The sequence below is a fragment of the Malaya genurostris genome, chromosome 2 (genome assembly GCF_030247185.1).
Source record: "Malaya genurostris strain Urasoe2022 chromosome 2, Malgen_1.1, whole genome shotgun sequence".
NCBI classification, from domain to species: Eukaryota; Metazoa; Arthropoda; class Insecta; order Diptera; family Culicidae; genus Malaya; species Malaya genurostris.
The window spans coordinates 99758155-99783132 of record NC_080571.1 but is presented as its reverse complement, the minus strand read 5'-3'; the positions used below and the strand labels follow the sequence as shown (position 1 = coordinate 99783132).

The 24978-nt window shown below is 36.0% G+C and overlaps 1 protein-coding gene across 4 annotated transcripts in view; it reads left to right on the top strand.

Annotated features, from left to right (window-relative positions):
- Window positions 1–24978, top strand: part of LOC131427801 (GTPase-activating Rap/Ran-GAP domain-like protein 3) — a 659718-nt gene that overhangs the window by 160619 nt on the left and 474121 nt on the right. The window contains exon 1 of one of the 4 annotated variants that reach the window (XM_058591325.1): window positions 17493–18064. The exons of the other annotated variants lie outside the window; for them this stretch is intronic. Coding sequence (XP_058447308.1) covers window positions 18030–18064 — 35 coding nt within the window. The 5' untranslated portion in view covers window positions 17493–18029. Of the gene's footprint in view, window positions 1–17492; window positions 18065–24978 lie in introns of those variants that run through there. 4 annotated transcript variants of the gene reach the window in all.

The window sequence follows — 24978 nt, the reverse complement described above, 5'->3', positions numbered from 1 at the left end:
GCCATTTCGCCGAAAGCCATTTCGCCGAAAGTCGTTTCACCGAATAGAACATTTCGTCGAATGGGCCATTTCACCGAATTTCGCTGAAAGGGTCATTTCGCCGAAAGGGACATTTCGCCGAAATGGTAATTTCGAATTCATCATATAATTATTATTTTGGTTTTTTATGCCTCCTTAGGTGGCAAGGTGGCTCGGCGGCGTAAAGCCGCCGAGGCGACGCCGGCTGAGGTGGCCGCCGACCCGCCGTCGGAAGCGGCGGCCTCTTGCACACAAACCTGTAACCGCCTCGTTTGCCCGGTCTACTCAAAGCTTTAGTTAGGTCCGACCGAGCGGTAGCGAGGTCGGAGAGCACACGACTCAAATCGATGTGGCGAAGCCGCATTAGATATTTTTTCACTTAGTAAACGGAAAATACCACATTTGCTTGGCACACTTATGCAATTGCGTTGATGGTTAGTGGCTAATAGTCACCAAGTTTCCTTGGGAACTCTGTTCTTAGGTTCAAGAATCAATCTTTATCCAAGAGTACAAGAATCAATCTTTTTTCAAGAAGTACTATTGTAGGTCAACTAAATGGGCGTTAATGTATTATCATGCATTTGTGCTTATTTCAAATCAATTCCAATTCTAATATCAAGACAATTGCAGGAATTGGCGAAATGACCCTTTCGGCGAAATGACCTTTTCGGCGAAATGACATTCGGCGAAATGTCATTCGGCGAAACGGCTTTCGGCGAAATGGCTTTCGGCGAAATGGCTTTCGGCGATATGATCCACATTGTTGGTTGTCAATATGGGAAACTTTAAGGGGCGGGTAGGGTCTAATACTTTTAAAAAATCATTTATTATTTTCTTTATATTTTCTTATAGTAAAACATTTCAAGAATTCTCTGTGAAATTTTCAAGCCTATTGGAGCGAAACTCTGGAAGTTATGGACCTTTATCTATGGCTATCTCATTCTACGAAGAAGCAAGAGTTCGGCGCACAGGCCCAAGATTTCTACTTCGATTGACTTCAAAACTTGACAAAACATTCTTGTAATGTTTTGTTATAATTAATTATTAAAGAAAAAATATGATTTTTTGAAAATGTTAGACCCTACGGGCTCCCTGGAGTAATTAATTGTTTCCTTTGATTTTATAGACAAAAAATTTTAAACGCGTTTTCCTCGAAAGCAGGTTTTGAAAGTTCGTGTCCATCGTAATTCAAAAACTACTGCACCAATTTTTTTTTCAAATTTTTTTTTGTCACACTTTCTACATATAAAAAACCAGACCCCAACGCTTTCCTTTCGTTGTTTGTTACTTTGGGGAGGTTTAACAGCTACAAAATGACGGATTTTTTTGTGAAAAATCGTAGTTTTCACTTTGAACAATTACCAAAAATTAAAAAAAAATCAAACAGAAACGTTGGGGTCTAGAAAAACTTCTACTCTAACTATGCTGCGTTCATTTGTTTAGTCTGCGCTGAGATACAGTGGACACCGCAAATCATGATGTTTAAGAAGCGTTCTCAAAAATACCTCTTCACCGACTTATTTCTCAATATTTTTCGACGAAAAAATTACAAAATGTTGTTCGAATGATGCTTTTTGTCATGTAAAACATTTGAATTTATTTTGTTAAACGATAATTCTGAAAAAAAAAAATCACAAAAATGATGATTTTTTTCATCGTTTAAACCCTAACCCCATGCCCCCCCCTTCACCACCCTCTTAAATGAATATTAGCATCAAATTAAGGTTAGTGTGAAGGAAACAACTTAGTATTCGGGAGAATGTAAAAATTATTTTATTTGTTTAATTTTTGGTTCTACAAATTTCAATCATTTTTCCGACAGATTATGGATATCATAAAAAAACGTTTCGTGTTCTAGTAAACTCTACCACGTGATTTAAACTTCTTTTAAATTGGCGAAAGCGCGGTTCTGTAAGTGAGTGCCATGAAAACCTTGGACGGGACAAAGTACACTACAATAATTTTTCCCAATTTAGTTTTTGCCTTTCTCTATAGAATAGTTATTGAATTTCTAGAAAAACCGATTTCCAAACTGAGATGGTTGAACCAATTTCAACAAACTTTGGGTCGTTTAAAAGCTACTATTAAATTGTTGATTAAGTTCGAAAGGTTTGGTTTCGGAGATATAATGTCATCAGTGACGTAACCGACAAAACTCGTTGGTTGTTCCCCGCTCAAGTTTCACAGAGATGACTTTAACAGATTTTAACAAACTTCACATCGTTTGAAAACTACCATTGAATTTTGGATCAAATGGCTGTCACTTTCGGTTCCGGAGATATAATGTAATAAGTGAGGTAAACGACAAAACGCATTGTTTTTTACGGCTCGATTTAAATGTGGATCAAGTTCAAAGATTAAATTGATGTCACTTCTGGTTCCGGAGATATAATGGTATTAGTGATGTAACCGACAGAATGCGTGATATTTACGGCTCAATTTTCTCAGAGATGGTTATGTCGATTTTAAATAGTCAAGGCTCGTTTGAAAGCTACTATTGAGTCGTGGATCAAGTTGTTTTTTATATCAATTATAGGGCTTTTAACCTTAAAGTCATTTGCCTCTCCAGGCCAGTAAAACTTTCGGACCCAATGTGCGGGGTTGGAAATCGAACCCAGGTGGGCTGTATGACATCGCATCGACTAACCCATTACCCTAAGCCCGTTCCCTGGATCAAGTTTGTATAACTAATGGCTGTCATTTCTGGTTCCGGAGATATAACGGCATAAGTGACGAATCGACAAAACTCATTTTTTTTACCGCTCAAGTTTCTCAGAGATGGCTTAACCGATATTAACAAAGTTAAGATCATCTAAAAGCTAATATTGAACTTTGAATCAATTTCGAAGATCAAGTGGTTGACACTTCAGGCTTCGGAGATATAATAGAACAAGGGCTATACCCGTCCACTGGATCAAGTTTGAATAACTAATGGCTATCATTTTTCTGGTTCCGGAGATATAACGACATAAGTAACGAGCCGGCAAAACTCGTTTTTTTTTTACCGCGATATTAACAAAGTTAAGATCGTCTAAAAGCTACTATTGCATTTTGGATTAATTTCGAAGATCAAGTGGTTGTCGCTTCCGGTTCCGGAGATATAATAGAATAAGTGAGGTAAGTGACAAAATGCGTTGGTTTTATACGGCTCAATTTTCTCAGAGATGACTTAGCCGCTTCTAGAAAATCTTGGCTCAATTTAAAGGCACTATTGAGTTGTGGATTAAGTTCATAGAACAAATGGCTGTCATTTCTGGTTCCGGAGATGTAATGGTATAAGTGACTTGAATGCCAAAGTGCTCTTTTTCGCCTTTTTTCTCCGCTGGCTGAGTCGATTTTAATAAGCTTCGGCTCGTTGGAGAGATACTATTGAGTCGGAGATCATGTTCGAATATCAACCCGACAATTGTGGTGGCTGTTATTTCCGGTTCCGGAGATATAATTGTATAAGCTACATAACCAGTAAAATGCGCCTTTCCTCTCCGCTTAATCTCGTAGATGGCTGTATAAACATGGACATAATGGTATAAGTGACGTGAACGACCAATATGTTCACCGCTCACTTTTTCGTATACAGATAAACCGATTTCAGTAATTTTTGGCTCGTTCAAAACTAAAATTGGGCTAGAAATCGAGTCCGAAGATCACTGCCGGACACTTCAAGTTTCGGAGATGTACACCCATATTCTGAATAAAGATGTATTGATTTTTCGATCGAATGTGGTTCGATCGAATCCTAGTTACGTTTGATTTTGCTAGCGTTATTGGGAATACAAATGAAATACAAATAGTCTTCGAACTTGTTTTCTGCACCAGGATGTTCGTCTAAATCTCAATTTTAGTTTAAATCGACGCAAGTTTCAACTAGCAACCAATGGCTACCTTTTTCGTTTGGTGAAGTAATGGTTTAGTTATACCGTTTTCGTTTTTGAACCTACACGCGGACGACTTTGACTTCGAGTAAAACGAACACGTGCTACGCGCCCTAAACAACAACTCATATAAATAAGAAAAACCTGTTTTAATCCACTTAGTGGTGTAATGATACCTTTCTCATTTCAATCATACTATCATATATATCATATATATATATATATATATATATATATATATATATATATATATATATATATATATATATATATATATATATATATATATATATATATATATATATATATATATATATATATATATATATATATATATATATATATATATTTACTGTAGCATTCTTTAAAATAATTTTCTTCGATTCTTAAAACCTAAATCAGCTTGTTAAATCATCTACTGATAAAAACTATCAATTGGAAAAGATTTGAGGTTGATAAAATATAATATAAAAGTCATATATGAGTCAAAGACGAAACGTAAAACTAATAATATAAAATTTTTAATACACTTCACTCTATATTTCTAGGATCCGGAAGTCGGAACCAGATGAAATTCAGGAATTACGTATGAGACCATAGGACCTTACATTCGAATCTAAGTTTGTGAAAATCGATTCAGCCATCTTCGAGAAAAATTAGTGCAAAAAAACGTTACATACACACATACGCACATACACACACAGACATTTTGCGTACTCGACGAACGGAGTCGAATGGTATATGACATTTGGCCCCGGGCCTCGGTTCAAAATACGGTTTTCACAGTGATTGCATAACTTTTCTATATGAGATAGGCAAAAATGTGCGTCCCGAGAAAATTTTCAAAGCGAAACTACGCTATTGGAGTCCGATCTAGAGCGACCCCAGGTTGCTAAAACAAACACATCAAAAGTTGTTTGGGCGACTCTGGGTCAGCTCTCGGTCTGCTCTGATCAATAAACGAAAAACGGTATTAGAATGAAACTCAATACATGCTATTATTTTGACGAAACGAAACTTGTGTATTTTTAAAGGTCACTGTAAAAAGAATTGACATGTCAAGTCTATAGCTCGCAGTCACACCAACAAATTTCGGCTAGCATCCCTAAAGTTTTCCTAGAGTCGTTGAAACCCATTTCTGGTGGTGTCTTGGCATAACGATCTCAATCTAGTTTCGTTATACTTAAATCCACTGACGCTGATATGCAGAGGGCTCTTCAAGCGATTCAAATCGTTTAATTTTGGTTGCTAGATTAGCAGTGTGCGTCGTAGATGTCACTAGGAAGGTATTGATAGTTTGAAAGGTAATTGAAATATTTCTAACTAAGCGGATCAAAAAAAAAATGATTATTATGAGATCTAAAATGGTATACGTGAGCAGTCTAAGCATGTATGGAATATTCTTTATTTTTAGCCTTCTAAGTTTCACCAAATTCAAACTATTTCCTAGATCTTTTTACGGACTTGTCTTCACGAAACATTTTCGAGCAACGCCGGGTAATTCAGCTAGTTGTTAATATGGAGCAATAGAATTAGACATTGGTAAAACGGAAAACATGAAATATTTTGAAGGAACGATCTTACCAGTATACCGTTTATTATTTGCATTGCTGCAAACAAAACATAATGGCCGCGAAATGACACATCACTATTGGAAAAGATCAAACACTCGCTGTTCGAATAAATCATCTTCCGATTAAACTGTCTTGGATCTTGTGTCCGACCAAAGTCTATTGTCGTTATGCTTGAATCTGATAATCATATCGATAATGATATGCAGATGGCACTTCGATCGGTTCAAAGCGTTTAATTCTGGGTGGTAAATTAGCAGTGGCCGGCACAGTTAGTGGAGTACCTAGAAGGGGCAAAGGGGCATTTACCCAGGTCGAATCGTTTTTAGGTGCAGAAAAACAACAATTTTTGCTGGGACCGTTTCTTTGCTCACTTTTCGATTGTGAAGTCAAAAAACGGCAATCGATGGGGGCGACAAATCATATTTTGGCCTGGGCGCCAATTTCCACAGGTATGTCACTGGTCCGTCACTTGAACATTGCTTAGTTTCGCGAATCAGCATTATATCAGAAATGACACTTTTAGAAGTTTTCACTATTGAGCACACTCCTGACACTGCTGCACTCAGAATAACTCTTTCGATCAATTATTTTACTATAAGTTGTTTGTGTTGCAACGCAATTAGACTTTTTTGAAAGTAACATTTGGGAAATGAATCTTGCTACCATTGATGTCAACTCTTCTCTTGATGTCTGTTTGAAGTAGAGTTCAATGTTAACATTACCTACTGGTAATGTTAACATTGAACTCTACTTCAAACAGTACTTTCAAAAACTTTTAAAGAAGCATTCTCGAAACATCCTTGGCATCTAGCCACTACCAGTGACGAAGGAATGTTATGAAGAAAATATTGTCATTGTAGGCCAACCTCGTGAAAATACTTGTGCTAAATGATAGAAGAAAAACTTCAAGCAGAAGGGGGTAAAAGCTTACAGAACCCGAGAAAGGGGTCAAATCAAGGGTCCAAAAGTTTCGATGTGAGGATGTAATTTAAATATAGATTGCAATAGTTTAAAAGAGCATAATTAATTTCCTGTTCCATGAGTTCAACCAATAGCCATCTATATTGCAGTATAGTAAAAATAGCATAATAGCAAATAGCTGCAAATAGCTGCGAGTTTAGCACTAAGCAGTTCAATTTGAACTGCTCTGCACTGATGAGTCAAAGACGAAACGTAAAAATAATAAAAACGGTTATGTGCCCTAGCACAAAATTTTGCTAACCCCTAAATGACCAAACCTGCATCGGCCAGAAATAGTCGAAATCACGTTTTCGTTCGGCACGTCAGAAAAGACATTGCATTCTGTTGCAAAACAAAGAGTGTTCTGTAAGTAGCAGAAACTTTACGTCTGCCTAGCCGTTTAAATTGAACTGCCGAGTTTAGCACTAAGCAGTTCAATTTGAACTGCTCTGCACTGATGAGTCAAAGACGAAACGTAAAAATAATAAAAACGGTTATATGCGCTAACACAAAATTTGGCTAACCCCTAAATGAAAAAAAATAAAAAACTACAAGGATCAGCCCCATGTGGTTGTTCGAGCCGTTGATGTTGAACAAGGCAACCAAAATTTCTAATGATCTACAACCAAAAAGTTCAATCAATCCGACCCAACACCGAACATCATTTGTCTTGATTTGCATTTGTTCTATGACCGACGAAATTACACCATTATCCCAAATGCATGCATATATCTTTGCACATACTTGCGATTTCGATAATTAAGCTTCTCTTCGTCAAGCTTGTGTTCAAGTTTTTTATGCAAGCAGTTTTTTTAGCGTTAAGTTTCTCTACTATTCTGCGATTTCGGTTGAAGCGATAAAATATTTCTCATTATCAATCGAGTTCATCTAATATAAATTAGAAATTAATCTTAAGCACTCAAAATTTATCCAGGGGTAGTTGTCAATTTCTCATGGGGAAACGACATAACATGGAATTCCGAGCTTGCATGACGTAAGATCAGAGTATACCAATTAAGGGCGACGCAAGTGTGTTTTAGGGCGTTTTAAAGGGCTATTTTCACGCTTCAAATCTGATTTTCTTAGAAACGGTGACGAATATAAAAAGAAACAACAGACAATCTCGAAGAAATTTAGTTCAGATTATTCTGTGAAAATTTCAGAATGATTCATTGACTGTAGCGGTCGGAAAAGTCTTTTTTCTGAAGGAAGAGTTGCATAGCTGAAAACGGCAACTTTCAACTTGTTCATTGAATATCTCGCCTTCAAAAGCATGGATCAAAAATCTATCCTGACAATGTCTAGATAATTTAGTTTAGATGCGATAAGTGCATAAAAACATATATGTTGGAGCGATAAAAATTAGGTGCATGTTATTTTTGTAATGGTAAATACGTTTCTATGGCGGCACCATTTCTGCCTGGTAACGTAACGAAACATGAGAGAGAAATAAAATCGGCTCATCAAGGCTGCCAAATAAGTGGTAGCTTTATTGGATTTTATGTGATGTAGTCAAACTTGTAACCGAAAATATCAAAACTTTCTTGGCCACCCGGCCACATCGAGAGTCATTTTACACATTTACGAGAGAGCATGAAGAGAAATGTAATACGCACAGCGAGCGACACGGTTTTACGCTAACAACTGGCATCAGCCCTTAAAGCTTCAAATCGTTTTAGGGCACGTTTTTGTCTTGCTGTCTAGCAACAACCTACATCTAGCATGCTAGGAATAGAACTAAAACGTTAGATTTAATTTCACTTCTATATATAGATTCGTGTGCTTCCAACAGCTTCGCTTTTGCATCGATTGACCAATCAGAGCGATGCTCTCTCTTTGATACATCGCTTACTCCTTCAAAACCGTCGACTATGGCAGGGAAATCCGGTATGCTGGAGATTTTTTGTAGACAAAATAGGACACTGCTAGCTATTAATCAACATTTCAATGATATACAATTCAAAATACATGGCTATGAACATTCAAATCAATACGTAGAAATATTTTCTATCAAATGATGAAATAATATTAATAATTGATACAAAACATACTGAGCTGTAAGTGTTTAAAACCTGACCACATTTCTACGTGTAGTTTGTGATTTGCACCCCTAATAAAGATGTGTTCTACATCAAAAATAAAAAATAAAAATAAATGTTTTATGTAATTTTTATCAGTTATTTGTTTAATTAAAACATAGCTTATGATTTAATAAGAACCGGAATTTTCATTTTAAAATTCCATCGCTTGTCCAATCTGTAAACTTTTATTCTCTCAACGTTGGCAACACTTTTATACACATTCTGTCAAATTTTGACGCATATCGTACGATTAGTTTATGTTTGGCGTCTATACAAAGAAGTTGAAAAATTTTCGTGTGGTGATTTTTATAATGGATGAAAATTTAGAACAACGGCTCGCCTTCGAAGCGCCATTCGGTCGATTGTTGTGCGGTTTCGACGTCATATTCATAGATCCACACCTCATCACCAGTTATGATGCATTCGATGAATGTGGGGTCACTATCTGCGTTAGAAATCATCTCTTTGGCCACATCAACACGACGCTGTTTTTGAATGAAATTCAGCTTTTTTGGCACCAGCCGAGAAGCGACGCGTTTCAAACCCAAAACATCAGTTAAAATGTGTTCGGCTGATCCATAAGAGATGCCCAACAACATAGCAATCTCTCTAATCGGTACAGAACGATTTTGCAATACGATTTGCTTCGCCGATTCAATGTTTTCTTCAGTAACAGATGTTGTTGGGCGGCCAGGGATTTCATCATCGTCCAAGCTTGTACGACCATCTTTGAAGCGTTTATACCACTCGTATGCCTGTGTTTTTCCTAGACATGATTCTAGCATTTTAATCGTTTTGGAACACTTAAATCCATTTGCAACACAAAATTTGATGCACGCACGTTGTTCTAAATTTTCATCCATTATAAAAATCGCCACACGAAAATTTTTCAATTTCTTTGTATAGACGCTAAACATAAACTAATCGTACGATATGCGTCATAATTTGACAGAATGTGTATAAAAGTGTTGCCAACGTTGAGAAAATAAAAGTTTACCGATTGGACAAGCGAGGGAATTTTGAAATGAAAATTCCGGTTCTTTTTTGATCATAAGGTAGGTTTTAAGTATGTTAACTAATGAATACCGAAATACTAATGTGATATTTAAGAAAACTAGTAGTATTGTGTTCTATTGAATACAAATCATAATAATCACTATGATTTATGGAAATATATTAGGTTTAAAGTACTATAGAGGATGCTACGGCAAGGAAAACTGATATAAATTGCCGTAAGAAATAAACAAATTTATAAAAAAAATCGTTCCACCAATTTTTAGTGGGGTTGTGAATAATTTGAGCAATTAACTTTACGGTATTAATATGATATAAAACAATTAGAAGTTGATTCGATATAAAGTCAATATATGCAACTGAATGCGGTCTGTAAAATTAAACCACTTGGCTACAATTAATACAGAGCCAGTTTCATTCACCCATTGCCGATTAGGGGTTGAGCACACAGGATCATAGTTCATACATATTTCAATTCGAGAGCTAATTCTAAAGGACACGCAATCGTCGAAAATAAATATCGCTTTTGCTGTGGCTTCACAACATCAACAACTCATTGTGTACCAACAATTCGAAGGGCAATAGCCTAGTTCAATTAGTATTTCCTCCCATCCAATGTTTACTTTTATTTGCCATTTGTTCGATGTGTAGCTAATAAAAATGTCTGTACACATGCCTTCCACAAACATATCACATAGATGAATGTTTATTTCACACGAACGTAACTTTCCAGATCCGGTCGAATTTTTTCTATCGTCGGAGAACACGGCATACATTGTCAAGAAGATTGATTTTTCATGATTTCATGATAAATTATTCGTGTTGACAAATCGTCCGATAGGAAGCTTCTGGTCGTTAGAGTAAATAAGCAGAACGAGTTCATTAGTTCCGGGTCCCAAGACGTTTGAAGTTGTCTATCACCTCAAAGCAAGTTTTCTCGAAATTCTTGCAACGAGCGCATAATTGATTGTTAACTTTTAGGGTCTATGGTACTGCTAGCTCAAACGATTCGTTGTATGAAAAAGATACTACCTCAGATAAACGACTCGGCTTTCATTTCACAACAAAATCTTTGCTCCAACAGAAAACTATTTCAAATGATCCATAGAAATATAGATACCGATTGCAGCGTTAGAAATGAGTAAAAAAAGCTCAGCAGTTTTTATCCCTCGCTTAAATTATTACTCGTCATAGCTCTCATTTACCGCGATGCAGTTTTTATCGCATTTGTTACCACCGTCAGCATGTTGCTACTACCAGGCAACAATTCAATTATCCTGGAAAGTTGCATTGCGAAATAAAGCAAACGATACAATTTAGCATTATTGAAAGCTTGAAAAGTTTTGCTTGAGTAATCCATACAACAAAAAAATGTCGATCGAAATTAGTTTCCCGGTACTTTATTAAAAAACGGAAATCAGCAAGGAAGCGTATTTGTCGTGTGCGTATTTATTCAAAGGTAATAATGCACTCAAGAGGTGCCCGGGAAATATTTCGTGCTACAGTCTCACACACCAGGGTTCCGTGTCGGTAATTTTCTTCTAAAAATGGTTAATACATTTGCAAACAATTCAAAAGAACTATTTCACCTGTAAGAATGAGCGAGCAGGGGTTCTATTTTGAGGAATTATATTTTGACATAGGAATGAACGAATTTCATGAAAGAATTTTTTATGTTAACTACAGTTTTTAGGGCTATTCAACCGTGCGATTTTAGATTGAAACTTATGTTTTATAATAAAATATTCCAAACAATTGCTTTTGTCATCATTGGATTTATTACAACAGAATACGATTAGAAGCTTTCATCATTGTTTAACTGAAAGATTCAGAAATCGGGATGAACGAACGAACATTTCAGAAGAACTGTTTTATCTAATGGGGAATATCTCTCACGAACTGTTTTGCCCATCTCTAGTGTCTTCAGCTGGAAGGACTTCCTTCCATTTTCATCAGTTCCGCAATGTGCAACTCCGTACTATTCCGCGGTGGAAGGAATTGTTTGTCATGTTTCAAGCACTACCCTTTCTGATTAATGTTAGCTTTCCGGCGCCAACTTTAGCGTATCCTGCATTTTAACTAATTATAAACTTAAGTTTCATTCATACAAACACGTCTTGAATTGTAAGATGAATGTAAACAGAAGGTCGCTTTTCACTAGTAAAGTTTTGTGGTATTTTCGAGACATAAGAAGCAGCGTTCCATTGAGTGCGTAAAATTATAACTAGAAAAATTTAATAATTTAAATTTATAGACTCTTCTGAAAATTATTGAAACAATGGTGGGGGAAACGATTTCTTGAAATTTTGTGTTTGACTAACTTCTATGATATATGTCTATTTCCTAAAGGATGACATTTGTGATCATTTCAAATTTACATTTCAATAATTTAGAATCGCAAAGGCGAAGTAGAGATTGATACCATTGTAGATTGTGGCATAGTAAGTAAGTTAATTCCTAAACTATTAAAACTTGAGTCATTTAATATCCAGACGCAACAAAACTGAACCGTGCTAAGGAAATGTAAATCTTGAGTACCTAAAATGAAGATTATTTGTTGCATTTTACAAGAAAATTATCGTTAAAAATACTCCGATCTGGTTTTAAAGAAATCTCGAGCTTTCACTCAAATATCATATTTTGGACACTCACTGATCATATTTTGGACACTGTGTTGATTAACCTGAAGGGTCAATTCGGTCTGCTTAACAGTTTGACAATTCTTAATTGAGCAGAAATGTGGGAAGTTGAGTGTACTTCCGCTCTGTTATCTCGATGCTCATCTCTACTGCAGTGAAAGAATGCCAAAATCAGGCCAAAACATTGCGAGCTTATTGTGAATTTTAATCTATTGAAGAATACGCTTTTACAGATACTCCTGCTTGTTAATTGCAAAAAGCCATAGTCTCGTTTGTCACTAAACCTGATTTTTTGTTGTCCGCAGCAAATGGTAGTCGGGAGGGGCCAAGTCTGGTGAATACGGCGAGTGAGGTAGAAGCTCTCAGCCAAGTGATTTAATTGTATCCTGAGCATGGTTTGCTTGTTGTGCAGATGCTTTGTCGTGTAACAAAATTACTTTACCGTGTCTTCTGGTTCATTCTGCTCATTTTTCAGCTAATTCATGGCTAAAATTTATCATTTATTGTCTGTATCGATTAGTATTAACGGTTCCAACAGTTTTTACAAGCTCATGATATACCTCATCATTCTGATCCCACCAAACACAGAGCATTCTCTTCTTGCCGAATCGATAAAGTAATGATGATGATGATGGCCCCGATCATTCCGATGATTCCGTTAAGAGTTCATAAAATAAATCTTTTTTCATCGTCAGTAACAATTTTATTCAAATCGCGACGTGTCATTGAAGAAAAATTTCACAAATGTTTTTTTTTGGTTTTTCGTCTGTCTTCCATTCAACCGTTTATGACCATTTGAAAGTTATGGGAAAAGTCCAAAAGTGTGGCACTCATCTTCGACACTTTTGGATTTTCCCCATAACTTTCAAATAGTCAGAAATTGTTTGTTGCGCAACATTTAACATTGCTACCATAGCAGTCACTTGAAGCGGCGAAACAAAAACCGTAAAAATTCTAAACTTTCCTCAAAACTACTCCAATCGGTAGTAATTATCAGTAGACAGCCAAACAAATCGATTCCGATTATCTTGGAACTTTGTTTCCGATTCCAGAAGCACCGGAAATAGTGGAAATAGTGGATTATTTTCCCAAATGGATCTCACACGCTTTCCTCAGCTATGGTTCGACCGATTATAACAAGCTTAGATTCAAGTGCAAAGTCTTTCGGTCCCATTCGAAATTCCTGAATTTTTATCCGTATCCGACTTCCGGTTCCGGAGTTATAGGGAAAAATGTGTGAAAAATTTTATGCCGTCGAAATTTTATATAGTGGTGAAAGGAAACACGTAAAAAATTTATAAACTGGTCAAAAAACTACTCCAACCGGTAGTCATTATCAGTAGGCGGTTCTTAGGTTCAAATGAAAGATCTTATGCTCCTACCAAAAATTAAACACATTTACGGATTCAGCAAAAATTTACACCGTCGTTTAGAGTACGATATCAAAATCGTTTCTTTCTATAGGTTATACTAGTTGAACAATCACTTTGGTTTCTTTCTAGGAGTAACATTTTGAATAGAATACCACAGTATTATTAATGAAATCCTCTTTCAGGTTGATACACTTATTTCAACGGGTTTTCAAGTTCTTGATCCTATCTGAAAAATATATATCCGGGAGATTTGGAAAAAAAACTTCTCCGCGACGGCGGTCGATGATCTCCTCGCACAAGCTGATTTTTCGACAAGAAATCTTTTGCGATTTTTCAAAAAAAGTCCGAGAGACATTTTGCAGTAAATTTACGAGAAATAGTTTGAGTCTTACATTGTTTATTCTTGTCATGGTTCCGATGCTTTTGTGTGAAGGTGTTTTGTCTTGTAGAAACAAAATTTGGTTTCGTCTAATGCGAAAATGAAAGTATTGACTTCTTAATACTAGTATTGGCGATGTTTCAAAATTCGCTGTGTAAAAAGGGAAGAATTTCCTCCCACTGCTGAAAATCGAAACTTGTTTGAAAAGTGTTTTTAAATAAACTTCATGTTTCTAAGCGCATCAAGAAATCAAGTACATCCCATTTGTTCCTTGAAAGTTTAAATCATAAATCAGGGGTGGAAACAAGCAATTTTTTTGATTCACAGTAAATAAAAATAGTCAGTATTTTCTTTTCATATCACATATTTATTGTAGATATTATCATGAATTTTGAAATGAATGATTTTTGAGAAGATAAATTTTGGATTTACTTAGAATTCAAAAAGGTCTTCAATTTCATTTCCCACAATTTAAAACATAATCGCAATTTTAGTTTTTTACCAATTTTTCTATTCACGGTGCTCAGTTTTTTTATTCGAAATCGGAAATCTTGATTCACATTTTCATGCGCAAAATGGGCTTATTTCCACCTTTGTCATAAATATGAATATGAATATGAATTGTGTCGTCATATGAAACATGCAAGTGTCGTCACTTTTAATTCTTAACTCTGGACATGTGGAAATTGAATGCTTTGAACTTAGCACTATAGTGTGCAATGTTATTACACAAAACAATGTCATAACAGGTCAGTTTGATGTTCCACTTTATTCTATATATGTTTTCTAAATAATCTTTATATTCTCTGACAACTACGGCAACATTAAGTGCCAAGCATATAAATAAAACGTTGTGAACAAAATGGCTGCCACAATCTTCATGATAGTGATCGGATTGATTTTGACTTTGAACTTTGAATTCTTAGAGATTGTGAACAGTAAGTATATTAAAATAAATATCCGGTGAAGTTTTTGCTTTTCTCAAACGAAACGAGGTGCAAATTTTTATAAAACTTTCTGTTTGGCAGATCTTGTTAGTTAATGAATATATAAATCTACTTTGGGACTACTAGTCCCCGGTTTCCGTTTCCGAAAGCACCGGTAATAGTGAAGAAAAGCCAAAGATGAAACTCACTTCGATATCTCACCAACGGTTAAACAGATTTTCGCAAGTCATAATTCACATAAAAGCTCTCATTTTCCTTAAAGATAATGTGCAAATCCATCCAGGGTCAAAACTTTCAAACTGTCATACAAAATGATGCAAAATCGGTACGCATTGGAACGTGCTGGTACGGAAGAAGAAAACACCACCGTGTTTGTAATCGCCTCACATCACTCGCAAAAGGAATTAAGCCTGCTTCCTGATGCAGTTATTTTTTGTGAAATTCGTCAAGAACTTTTTGATTTTTTCTTTTATGACTCAGATGTGTTTGTTGGTTTTTTCAGATGATGAATCTATGGATACCCAACAACATCATTCTGTTCATGTGCGTTAAGGGTTCAGGCGACGTAAACGAAAAAAATGTACAAAGTATAGTTCTTACAATAAATTCTATATTTAGTAAATTATTAGTGACATTTCACTGACAAGCTCTAAGGCATTCTATATGAAAATGTAATTCATATGAGAATTAAGGATATCATCTTCTTCATAGAGAAAATTCAAGGTTTATATTTATAGGTTTTAATATGAATTCTTTTAAATGAGATTTCGAAGGATTTATACTTGAAATTTTAATGCTGAACCATATGCGAGACCCAACCTGAAAGGATTCTTAGTGTCAGTAGGATCCATAGTACTAGCCATGCAATGATTCTGCACACTAAGGATCGGCTGCGAAGTCTGTTGAAACAGAAAGGCCAAATTCCACAAAAGTAATGTAGTGCCAAGACTTTGCTTTACCATATGCGACGAATCTAAGTGTAAAAAAGAGTTGCAGCGAGCCATTTTTATTCGTTTCCACGTCAATCCGGTTATGTCACTGACACTACCCACCCGCCGTTTTTAAGAAAAATCTAGATAAATTTTTCCCTTTTTTATATCGGCGCTCTAAATAACGGTATGCAATATTAAACATACCTTATCGTATTGTTTTGGAACCGAAAGTCGGATCCGGATAAAACTCAATAGCAACCTGAGGAATTATAAAATCTTTCATTTGAGCCTAAGATTGTGAGAATCTGTGCAACCATATCAGAGAAAAATAAGTGACATTATTTGCCACATACACACGCACATACACATCACACACACAGACATTGCTCAGCTCGACGAACGGAGTTGAATAGTATAGGACACTTGGCCTTCCGGACCAATTTTAACTTGTCGATTTTCCAAGTGTTTGCAACACCTTTCTATATCAGAAAGGCAAAAAGAGTTTTTCAATTTTTGCATTCAATTTCTTCAAATCATTGTAACTCAAAAACTATAATTTTTACAAAATGATATCTGAGAAGAAGTTTAGGAAACCAAGTGGGTAATTTAGAGTATATATAAAAAATATATCTACTTTTATCTACAAAAAAAGTATCTATGTTACTTCTTTCTGTCTACGAGAAAAGAGGAGTGTCCACGCAGTCTCATAACTATTCTTATAATTTTAGAGGAAATTTATCTCGTAAAACGATCAGCTTAGTTTTAGCCAACGTTAAACCATCAGCTTAGTTTTACCCAACGAATAAACGATTCCCAAGTGGTAATGCAAAGATTAAAATGTGAGAAAAATACACCCTAGAGGCTGCATTTGAAGCTACCAGAAGACTCATTTTCTTTCTTATCGTTCATCAGGTAAAGATGTTAGATATTTATTGTAACTCTTTGTCGCGTCTTGATTAACTGGGAACTCATGGCAGCGTTTCGTGAAAACGAGATTATCATTACATGAAAACAAATAGCATGGTTTTAGAATTTTCTAACGGTAATTACAACAAGATGCATCTACAGCAACTAGCAACGAAATCAACAAGCTCCTCTCCTCTAGAAAAAGGGTGACAACGAGATCCAAAACTCAGTCTAAGCACTCAGATAAATCGGCCACGTAAAGCTTGTACGCAAATAGGCCTGAATAATATATCTTTTAAATAAAAAATAAGCTAATTTTGTTGGAGTATTTTTGATTTCAACAACCTTCCCTACACAGCTTTTGTTTGAATGTTAAGTATTTGGTTGATTGTATATGTTACTGAAATCATAGTATTTTCTTTATTACATATATGGAGAATGGTTTGTGCTAAACCGTATATCAGCGATATTCGTTTTAGCTGCCAACCATGCATCTCCATCACTGGAAATGAAATTGACACGCAATTCAGCGGCAAAAATGTTTAATAATTATTGCTGATTAGTTCACACTCCCGATAGTTGTACCACCGTGGATCAACCCTAGCGGCGGAATGTGAAAAGCTTCAACTAACCGATGGGTCCATCTTCGGCTTATCGATGATCGGCGTGAGCTCCAAACCAGCTGACTGTTGAGTTCCGTACAGTTTTCCTCGGTGCGCAGCGGCCAGTCTCGAATTGTGGGAGCGACTGTTCGTACTATCGGATACGACTGTGTCACGCGTTACCATCGGAGTCAACACTCAGTATGGTGTGAAAAATCACATGATACGGTCCGGTTTGTTCGTGTCTGTGCTTTGTTTATTATCCGCTCCTTTGGGCGTAGCGCTCTACGCTTCACCAGCGGAAAATGCATGCATGCCTGATGGAACCGCATGCTGTATCCGCTAGTGACAACGGCGGTCAAAGAGAATAGAAGAATGGTATTTGTAAAGTTTAGTTTTGCAATTCTGGCAGTTGTTGTTTCTCTGGAAAGGTGGTTAGAAGAATACAATACAACTTGACATGTTACATGACTGCGAGTAACGAGTGCACAGTATTGACCCAATTTTGCACGCCTAGGTGAAATGTCAACAATGGGTTATCCACATGAGTGTATTGATTGAAGAATTTCCGTGGAAGGGGTATTTCAGAAAATTATGTCAAGTGTTGAATCAGTAATAATTGCAGAGACGGTAGAATAATAATAATAACAATTATTATTATTATAAAACGCAGCTAGCATCAATTGTGCATGATTATTACACATGCAGTGAGACAATAATTGATGATTGACAATGGAGAAGGATCCGTTGATGATTCCGGCAAACAGGTAAACCAAAATGAATGTGAATTTGACTGTTCCATGAAATGGAACGGGAACCGCAAATGTGGTTTTCAGTACATTTACAAAACGAATGACCGGTGAAATATTCCCGTCATGCAAATGATGCGCCAATGTTGGATTGAAATAAACGAGCAACATAGTTTCATTAGCAAATGTTTGCGGTCGTTTAGGCATAATATGTTTATCGGGACAGTACAAAATTTATCGGATATTACCTGGCTATAAAAGCGAATTAATGATCCTTGCTGTCACGTGAAATATTTCCTACTGAAATTGACGAAGAGTGCTTCATGTGGAAAAACACGTTGCCTTAGTGTTCGTTGAGACTTTCAATATGTTTCGTTTGGACATTTAGTATATTCAGAAATGTTTTCGACTCATTTGTTCAACTGAATAGTATGTCACTATTCCGTGACTTTTCGATTAATTACATAATTACGTTTAATTAATTACTTTATGGTCAGTTTACAGTTGAGCTGAATTTAACTGTATTTATTCAGTTGTGGAAATTCTGGTTTTACAGGATCTCATGTCCATACTAATTATTTTTTGCAAATTCGTTCGATCTAGTTAATTCAGTTTAGGAGAGATTTTTCTGCTGTTTATTTAACTTTGGCCTAATATTTCAATCCGGTAACAATTATAGAATAGTATTGCGTTTGAGCCTATGTTGATGTGATTTTTTTTAATGTATATGAGCTAAGCCTCGGGAGCTTGAACTTTGAAGTAAGCTACTGCTGGCACGTACCTAGAGGGGAGGCCAAATTCCTGTATGTTCCCAGCTGCCTTACCAGTCTTCTTGAAGACCTTCTTCACGATTCCTCAGTAACGTTCGATGGGTCGAAGCTGAGGGCAGTTTGGTGGATTGATATTTTTCTCAACGAAACCCTTTTCCGCAAGCCAATAGAGAGTGGTTTTGGAATATATATATGTATATATTCTTATATAAAGGGAACAAACTCTTCTGGGACACTCAGATCGATAGATTGCTGCATTTATACTTTCGATATTGTAAAAAATGGTCGACTTCAAACCACAGGAACATATTGCTTGTCATACCAGTACCTTCCGACCGATTTTCTCCACTTGAATCGACCTGTCCGCATCGCTCACATCCTCCCCAAAGACGACAGTAAAGTATTGTGGACTTGGAAGGGTTTTTGAGTCTCATCGTCCATCAAATCGCATGCATCCTGACACTTCAAAAGACGCGAATACAACGTCCGGGCACTTGTTGCTGCTCGCTTCTTCTGTTTTACACTTTGTTTCGAGATTTTCTGCTTCTTGTAGGTCTTCAGGTGATTTCGCCTCTTGATACGCTGGATCATTCCGACTCTCGTTCCTGCTTTTTTGCCAAATCACGTATTGACATTGATTTGTTCTTCATGATTAGAGATACCACTTTCTGGTCCAGTTTCGGGTTGGAAGAACCGGATTTTCTGCCTCTTTCTGGTAGTTCATCCAAAGAATAGTGTTCCCCAATCTTATTAATGATGGTTTGAACACTGGCATGATGAATTCCAAACCGCTTCGCCAATTTTCGCATAGTGATACCCTTCTCACTTAGCCATGTGTCCAGAACCTTAATTTTCACTTTCTTTCCAATACGCGACCTTTTGAAAACGCAGAATTTCAACCGCACAAACAAGTAAACAAACGAAAGCTGACAGCCAAACGCACAGTATGTTGTGATCTGAGCATAAAAAACCATCATAAATACATGCGTACAACCCAAATGTATGTGGATAGCTTATTTTCGATACACTCCTTAATAAGACCTACATATTAGAAAAGTTGTATAATTCCAAAACCGGGAGTCGGATTCATATAAATTTTCATAGTAATGTGTGGGATGACAAAATCTTCGAAAAATCGAAGTGAAGTAATTTCCTCTTTGGGATTTTTAATCACTATTTTTGGAATCGGGAACAGAAATGAGTTTTTTGACCATCAACTAACAAGCTCTGCTGATTAGAATAGTTTCAAATAGCCTGCTTAGTTTTGCAATCGAATTTTTTGTGCTTATCACCCTGTTTTTTCAGACCCGGAAGTCAGATCTAAATGAAAGTCTGAATTTTTCTATTGGATCTTAAGCCCTTTCATTTGATAATAAGTTTGTGAACATCTGTTTCGCCATCTCCGAGAAAAGTTAGTTCACAGATTCTCACTTTTGAACGATAATAATCTTGTTATTTCGGAACCGGAAGTCGGAACCAGATAAAATTCTGGAACGTCATACCTGGCCACAAGACCTTTTCACAGTGATTACATACTCTGTCTACATAAGAAAGGCAAAAAGGTTTTCATTCTTGATTTTTTTTTGGAGGCACAAGTTGAATAAATATTACGGGGCTAGTGCAAGACTACACCGTGAAATAGTGGTTTCGAGAGAAGTCCGTAGTGGCAGGCCTTGCATTGCGAGTACAAAAATCAATGTCAAAATTTAAGGAAATGGTACGGGGTGACCAGAAATTGCCATAAGTGGATGCCGCACTTGCATACTCAGGTTTAAAAAGAGGAACGCGAGCACACTTCGGAGGCGTGTTCGCTTATGCTGATGCAAATTGGTGTCGGTTGATTACTGTTGCCGAAGCCTAGATCCATTATCATACGCCAGAGAACAGAATGATTTACCGACAATAGACTGAAATTGGGCGGAATGGTTATAAAGGCGGTTCTTTGGGTGTGTAACAGTATAATTTTCATGGACTACCTCGAAAAAAGAAAAACACCATCTACAGCAAGTATAGTGTGCATTATTGGAGCGATTCAAAATCGGTTTTTGAGACAATGCACAAAAGCATAGTGTGTGCTTCATTTTAGAGTTTTGACCGCTACATCCGGAAACTGTTCCGAAACTGGAAGCCGGATTTGGTTAAAACAGCATAGAAGTCTATGAAACCATAAAACCTTTCATTTAAATCAATTCTCACATTTGTGCAAATCGTCTTAGGCATCTCTGAGAAATTTATGTGAATTCCGTTTTGAAGTTTTTGACTGCTACTAAGAAGATTTTTCTGTTGTTGCATCGTCACTCCCAATGACGAGTTTAAATTTTTAATACTCATCACCCTGTATATCCAAACTAGAGATGCAAGGTAAAAATTTCATATATATTCTCGAAGGGTTGAAAAAGTCTGTAAACTCGAAAAAATGTCTGCAAACTTTAAGTTTCCAAAAAGAAAGATGCACGGAATTGGTTTAGCGAACAAAAACAAAAGTCCGCGGCAATTTCAAAAGTCTGTAAATTTTGACGAACGTCTACGAAATACGTGATTATCAAAAATCTACAGATAAGTTGGCAACTGAATCATGTCTATAGCTTATTTTAAAATCTGCTGATAGACTGAGTCTATAAGGCACTTATAGACATTATAGTTCATATAAATTTGTAAAAATCGGTTTGTTTCTCTGTTCGACAAATAATCAACAAAGAGCTTGCTTTATAGTTTCAAAATATTTGCTCCTTTTTGCGTCGTCACTTATAAGAGCACACTCTTGAAATTGAAGGTTTTAATACTCTTCACTCAGTTTTTCCATAATTGATAAAGGATATGCAAAAAATCGAACCCTTCCCTTTGATACATAGAGCTTCTTGTTTCAAAGTCTCATTGTCCAATCAAAAATATGTGAGTATGTATTTAAATTACTAATTATTTGCACTTACTCTCCAAAACAACTTAAAAGATACTAAAGGCATACCTAGAACTAGACACATAAAGAATCTTCAGTTAGATGCGTTATTTCCTATTTTTGGGACCCTCCAGAAACGAAATCCTTGGTATGGGCCTACTACTGTTTGAAATATCTATTTTTTTTAATCAATTTAGTTCATTCCACTAAGCGGCGTTTTCATACCACTAGGCGTGGATAGCCACAAATAACTCAATGTTGAAGCTTTCTAAAAATTTTTGTATGAGCGAGCATTAATGCAAATTTCAGTGCCAAAATTCAACCGCTTGAATTGAGCGTACAAAGCATATCGTACAAAATCGACACAAAGAAATGCGGAATATTTTCAGTGATTGAGTGCAGTGGACTAACACGTTTTGTTCGCTACTAAAACAGAGACTAACTATATATGGTTTCAAAGCATGAATGTTGGCATTGAAAATGCCTTACTTTTAGCTATACGAGGCCACGTGTCAAGACTGGAAGACTGTTTCGGACAGAAATCAATGACAGACTATGGGACCAGGAGAGCTTTGATATGACTTTAAGCTTGCGATACTCGGCCCAGTGGATTCTGAGAAAATCAATCTCCCTATGATCAGCTTAACATATAGGTTAGCTGTCTTAGCACCTGAAAGATTTGCTCCATTGTTCACCTTCGAGATATGTAACAATTGCAATCATGAAGCTTGCACTCGCCACCCTTTTCCAGTCAATCTACCAACGACTTGTATCGCAGCTTTTTGAGTTCCATTCGACACCCGGTGACCGTTATTGAAGAAAATCATATACGACTTTAAGATACTCGATCCATCACAGATAGACTGCTGTCGCTTTACTGTAAGTAGGACATTTGATGCAACCAGTTTGATAATCATACTTAAATCTAATCGAGATCTATCAGCTCATTATCTGATATCCAACGCCAAACCACTTGGAGTACGAGTTGTGGTTAGTAAATAACCGAACTGCTATTGAGTAATTCCACATTAAATCGTCCAGAAAAGGCAAAATTCTGACACGATTCCCTTGGATGGGCATAAGACTTTACATGTGTGATCGGTATAGCAAATGAAGTATTTTTCACTAGTCTAGAAGGGATGTATGTTTTTTTATCCACATTATTTTCAAATAATTATAACAAGAAATCAATAACTTCTGAAATACGTCTAAGAAGAAGTTGTTTGTTATCAATTGAACCTACGCCCTTTTTTAAAACTAGTCTGGGTTCTCAATCGCCAAATTGATTATTTTTGTAATCCTCATGAAATTTTGAATAAATTATTTTTTGACATCAAGACGATGCGAGTAGCTGTTTTCGAGATATTTTGAAAACAAAATCGAAGAAAATCGCTGGTTTATAAAAACACACATTTTTTATAAATTAGGTTTCCATAAGTTTCCATATCTTAATAATAATAAAATTTACCTTTAACTTACCATTAAGCCTTATGTTTTGCAGATTTGTATATATAATATGATAGCTTATTTCTGTGTCTGTTGAAAATAATTTCGCAGAATCTTATGTTCTGTTACTGGACTGAAGCAATGATATTTTTGTGTGCCTTGAATCAGTTTTGTTTGTTGATAAAATATCTTTCTATTATACAACACCATCGTCATATTCCTATTGTGACATATAACAAAACGAGATTGCTGTGAAATTATCTTGATTTCTTTTGGAAGCCCAAAAGCTTTCGCATTTGTTATTGGATGTTATAAGCTTCCGCATGTATTATTGGATGTTCATGTTCTCTTGCCAAGCTAGCTCTTGATGCCATTCGTTTCAAGGTTCCACCGAGTTGCAGCACATGGTCCCTTACCGAGCGAGGTGAAGACGAAATGCCACTCCGAATCAATGTAGTGTTTTGTTTTAAATTTACAGAGGCTTGCGATTTTTTTTCCTTTTAGTATAATGAGAAGCTATACATCCGTCCGATACAAAAATTGCCTTTTTATATTATTTCGTTGTTTTATTAATTGGGAAATGAAAACTTGATATTATAATGAAACTCAAATTTTTAACCGTGTCTGATTCTTTATAATATATTACAAATGGATGAATTGTTGCTTTATCATTGTTCCAATGATGACTTCGAACAGTATGTTGAAGAACGAAAGAATAATTCTCGGGAAAATCACAAATTACGACTACTTCTCCTTCAGTTAATGAAGATTTTGTGTCTTTCAAAAATCGAGATTGTTTTTTTTCATATAGTCATCAGTTACAATTTTTTTTAGATTTTCTGTTAAATATGCTACAAATTCATTAACTGGTTTTGGTAAGATTTCTAGTTTGCATCTTAGTTATTCATTGCCCTAAAGAGATCTCATTTACAATCTTCTGCTCAAGTTCCTCTAACAAGCTTTCCTCAAGAATTGAAGAGGTGTGGCATTTCTTGAATTCGCATAGATAAGGATCCTTTGCTCTTACAGGTGAATTACATAATATTTTTTCCAAAGGCGCTTTACAATCAATTTGAAAGGAATATTTTTTGAGGCTGTGAAGCTTCAAGTCAACATTTTCATGAATTGTACAAACACATACATTATGACAACCTGAAGTATTAACAAGTTTACAATGGTTTGGTCTTAACGCTGCAAATGCACTGAATGAAATTTGTTGTTTACTGATCTCTTCGAATCGTTGAAAAGCTTCTCTAATATTAGCAAGAAAAAGCTGTTTCTGAACTGGTTCACGCCCACTATACATCTGGTTCCGTCAATTTCGCCTTGAATTTATCAACGAGCCTTAGCTTTCACTGTCTGAAATTCTTCAGACGAATTTTTTGGTGGATGGTCGAATAGTTGTTTCCAGTTGCCTTCAATGATTTTGGAATACTTTTCTTGACGATAGTTGTCCGATTTGAGGTTTCTAAGTGCTATATGAGATACATTAATTGCCGTAATACCTTAATTAAATACCTCAACATTTTGATTCTTAAAATCGTCCGCTAGATCACTATTTTGCGAGGATACTGAGACGAGTGAAGCTGCTGATGGTATTTCTTCTAAATCATACCTCGATGTAGCTAGCGGTATTTCTTCTAAATTATTTCCCGATGTTGAAGCTGTGGTATAATCTGGTATCTCGTTGTCGCTGGAAGCTAGTTGCAGTGCACTTTCAACAGACACAAACAGTTCGGCTGAAAAGTTCGTATCGTTTAATAGAAACATACATTTTTTTGCCAAAATTCGTTTTTATTATTCAACATAAATGCCATCAG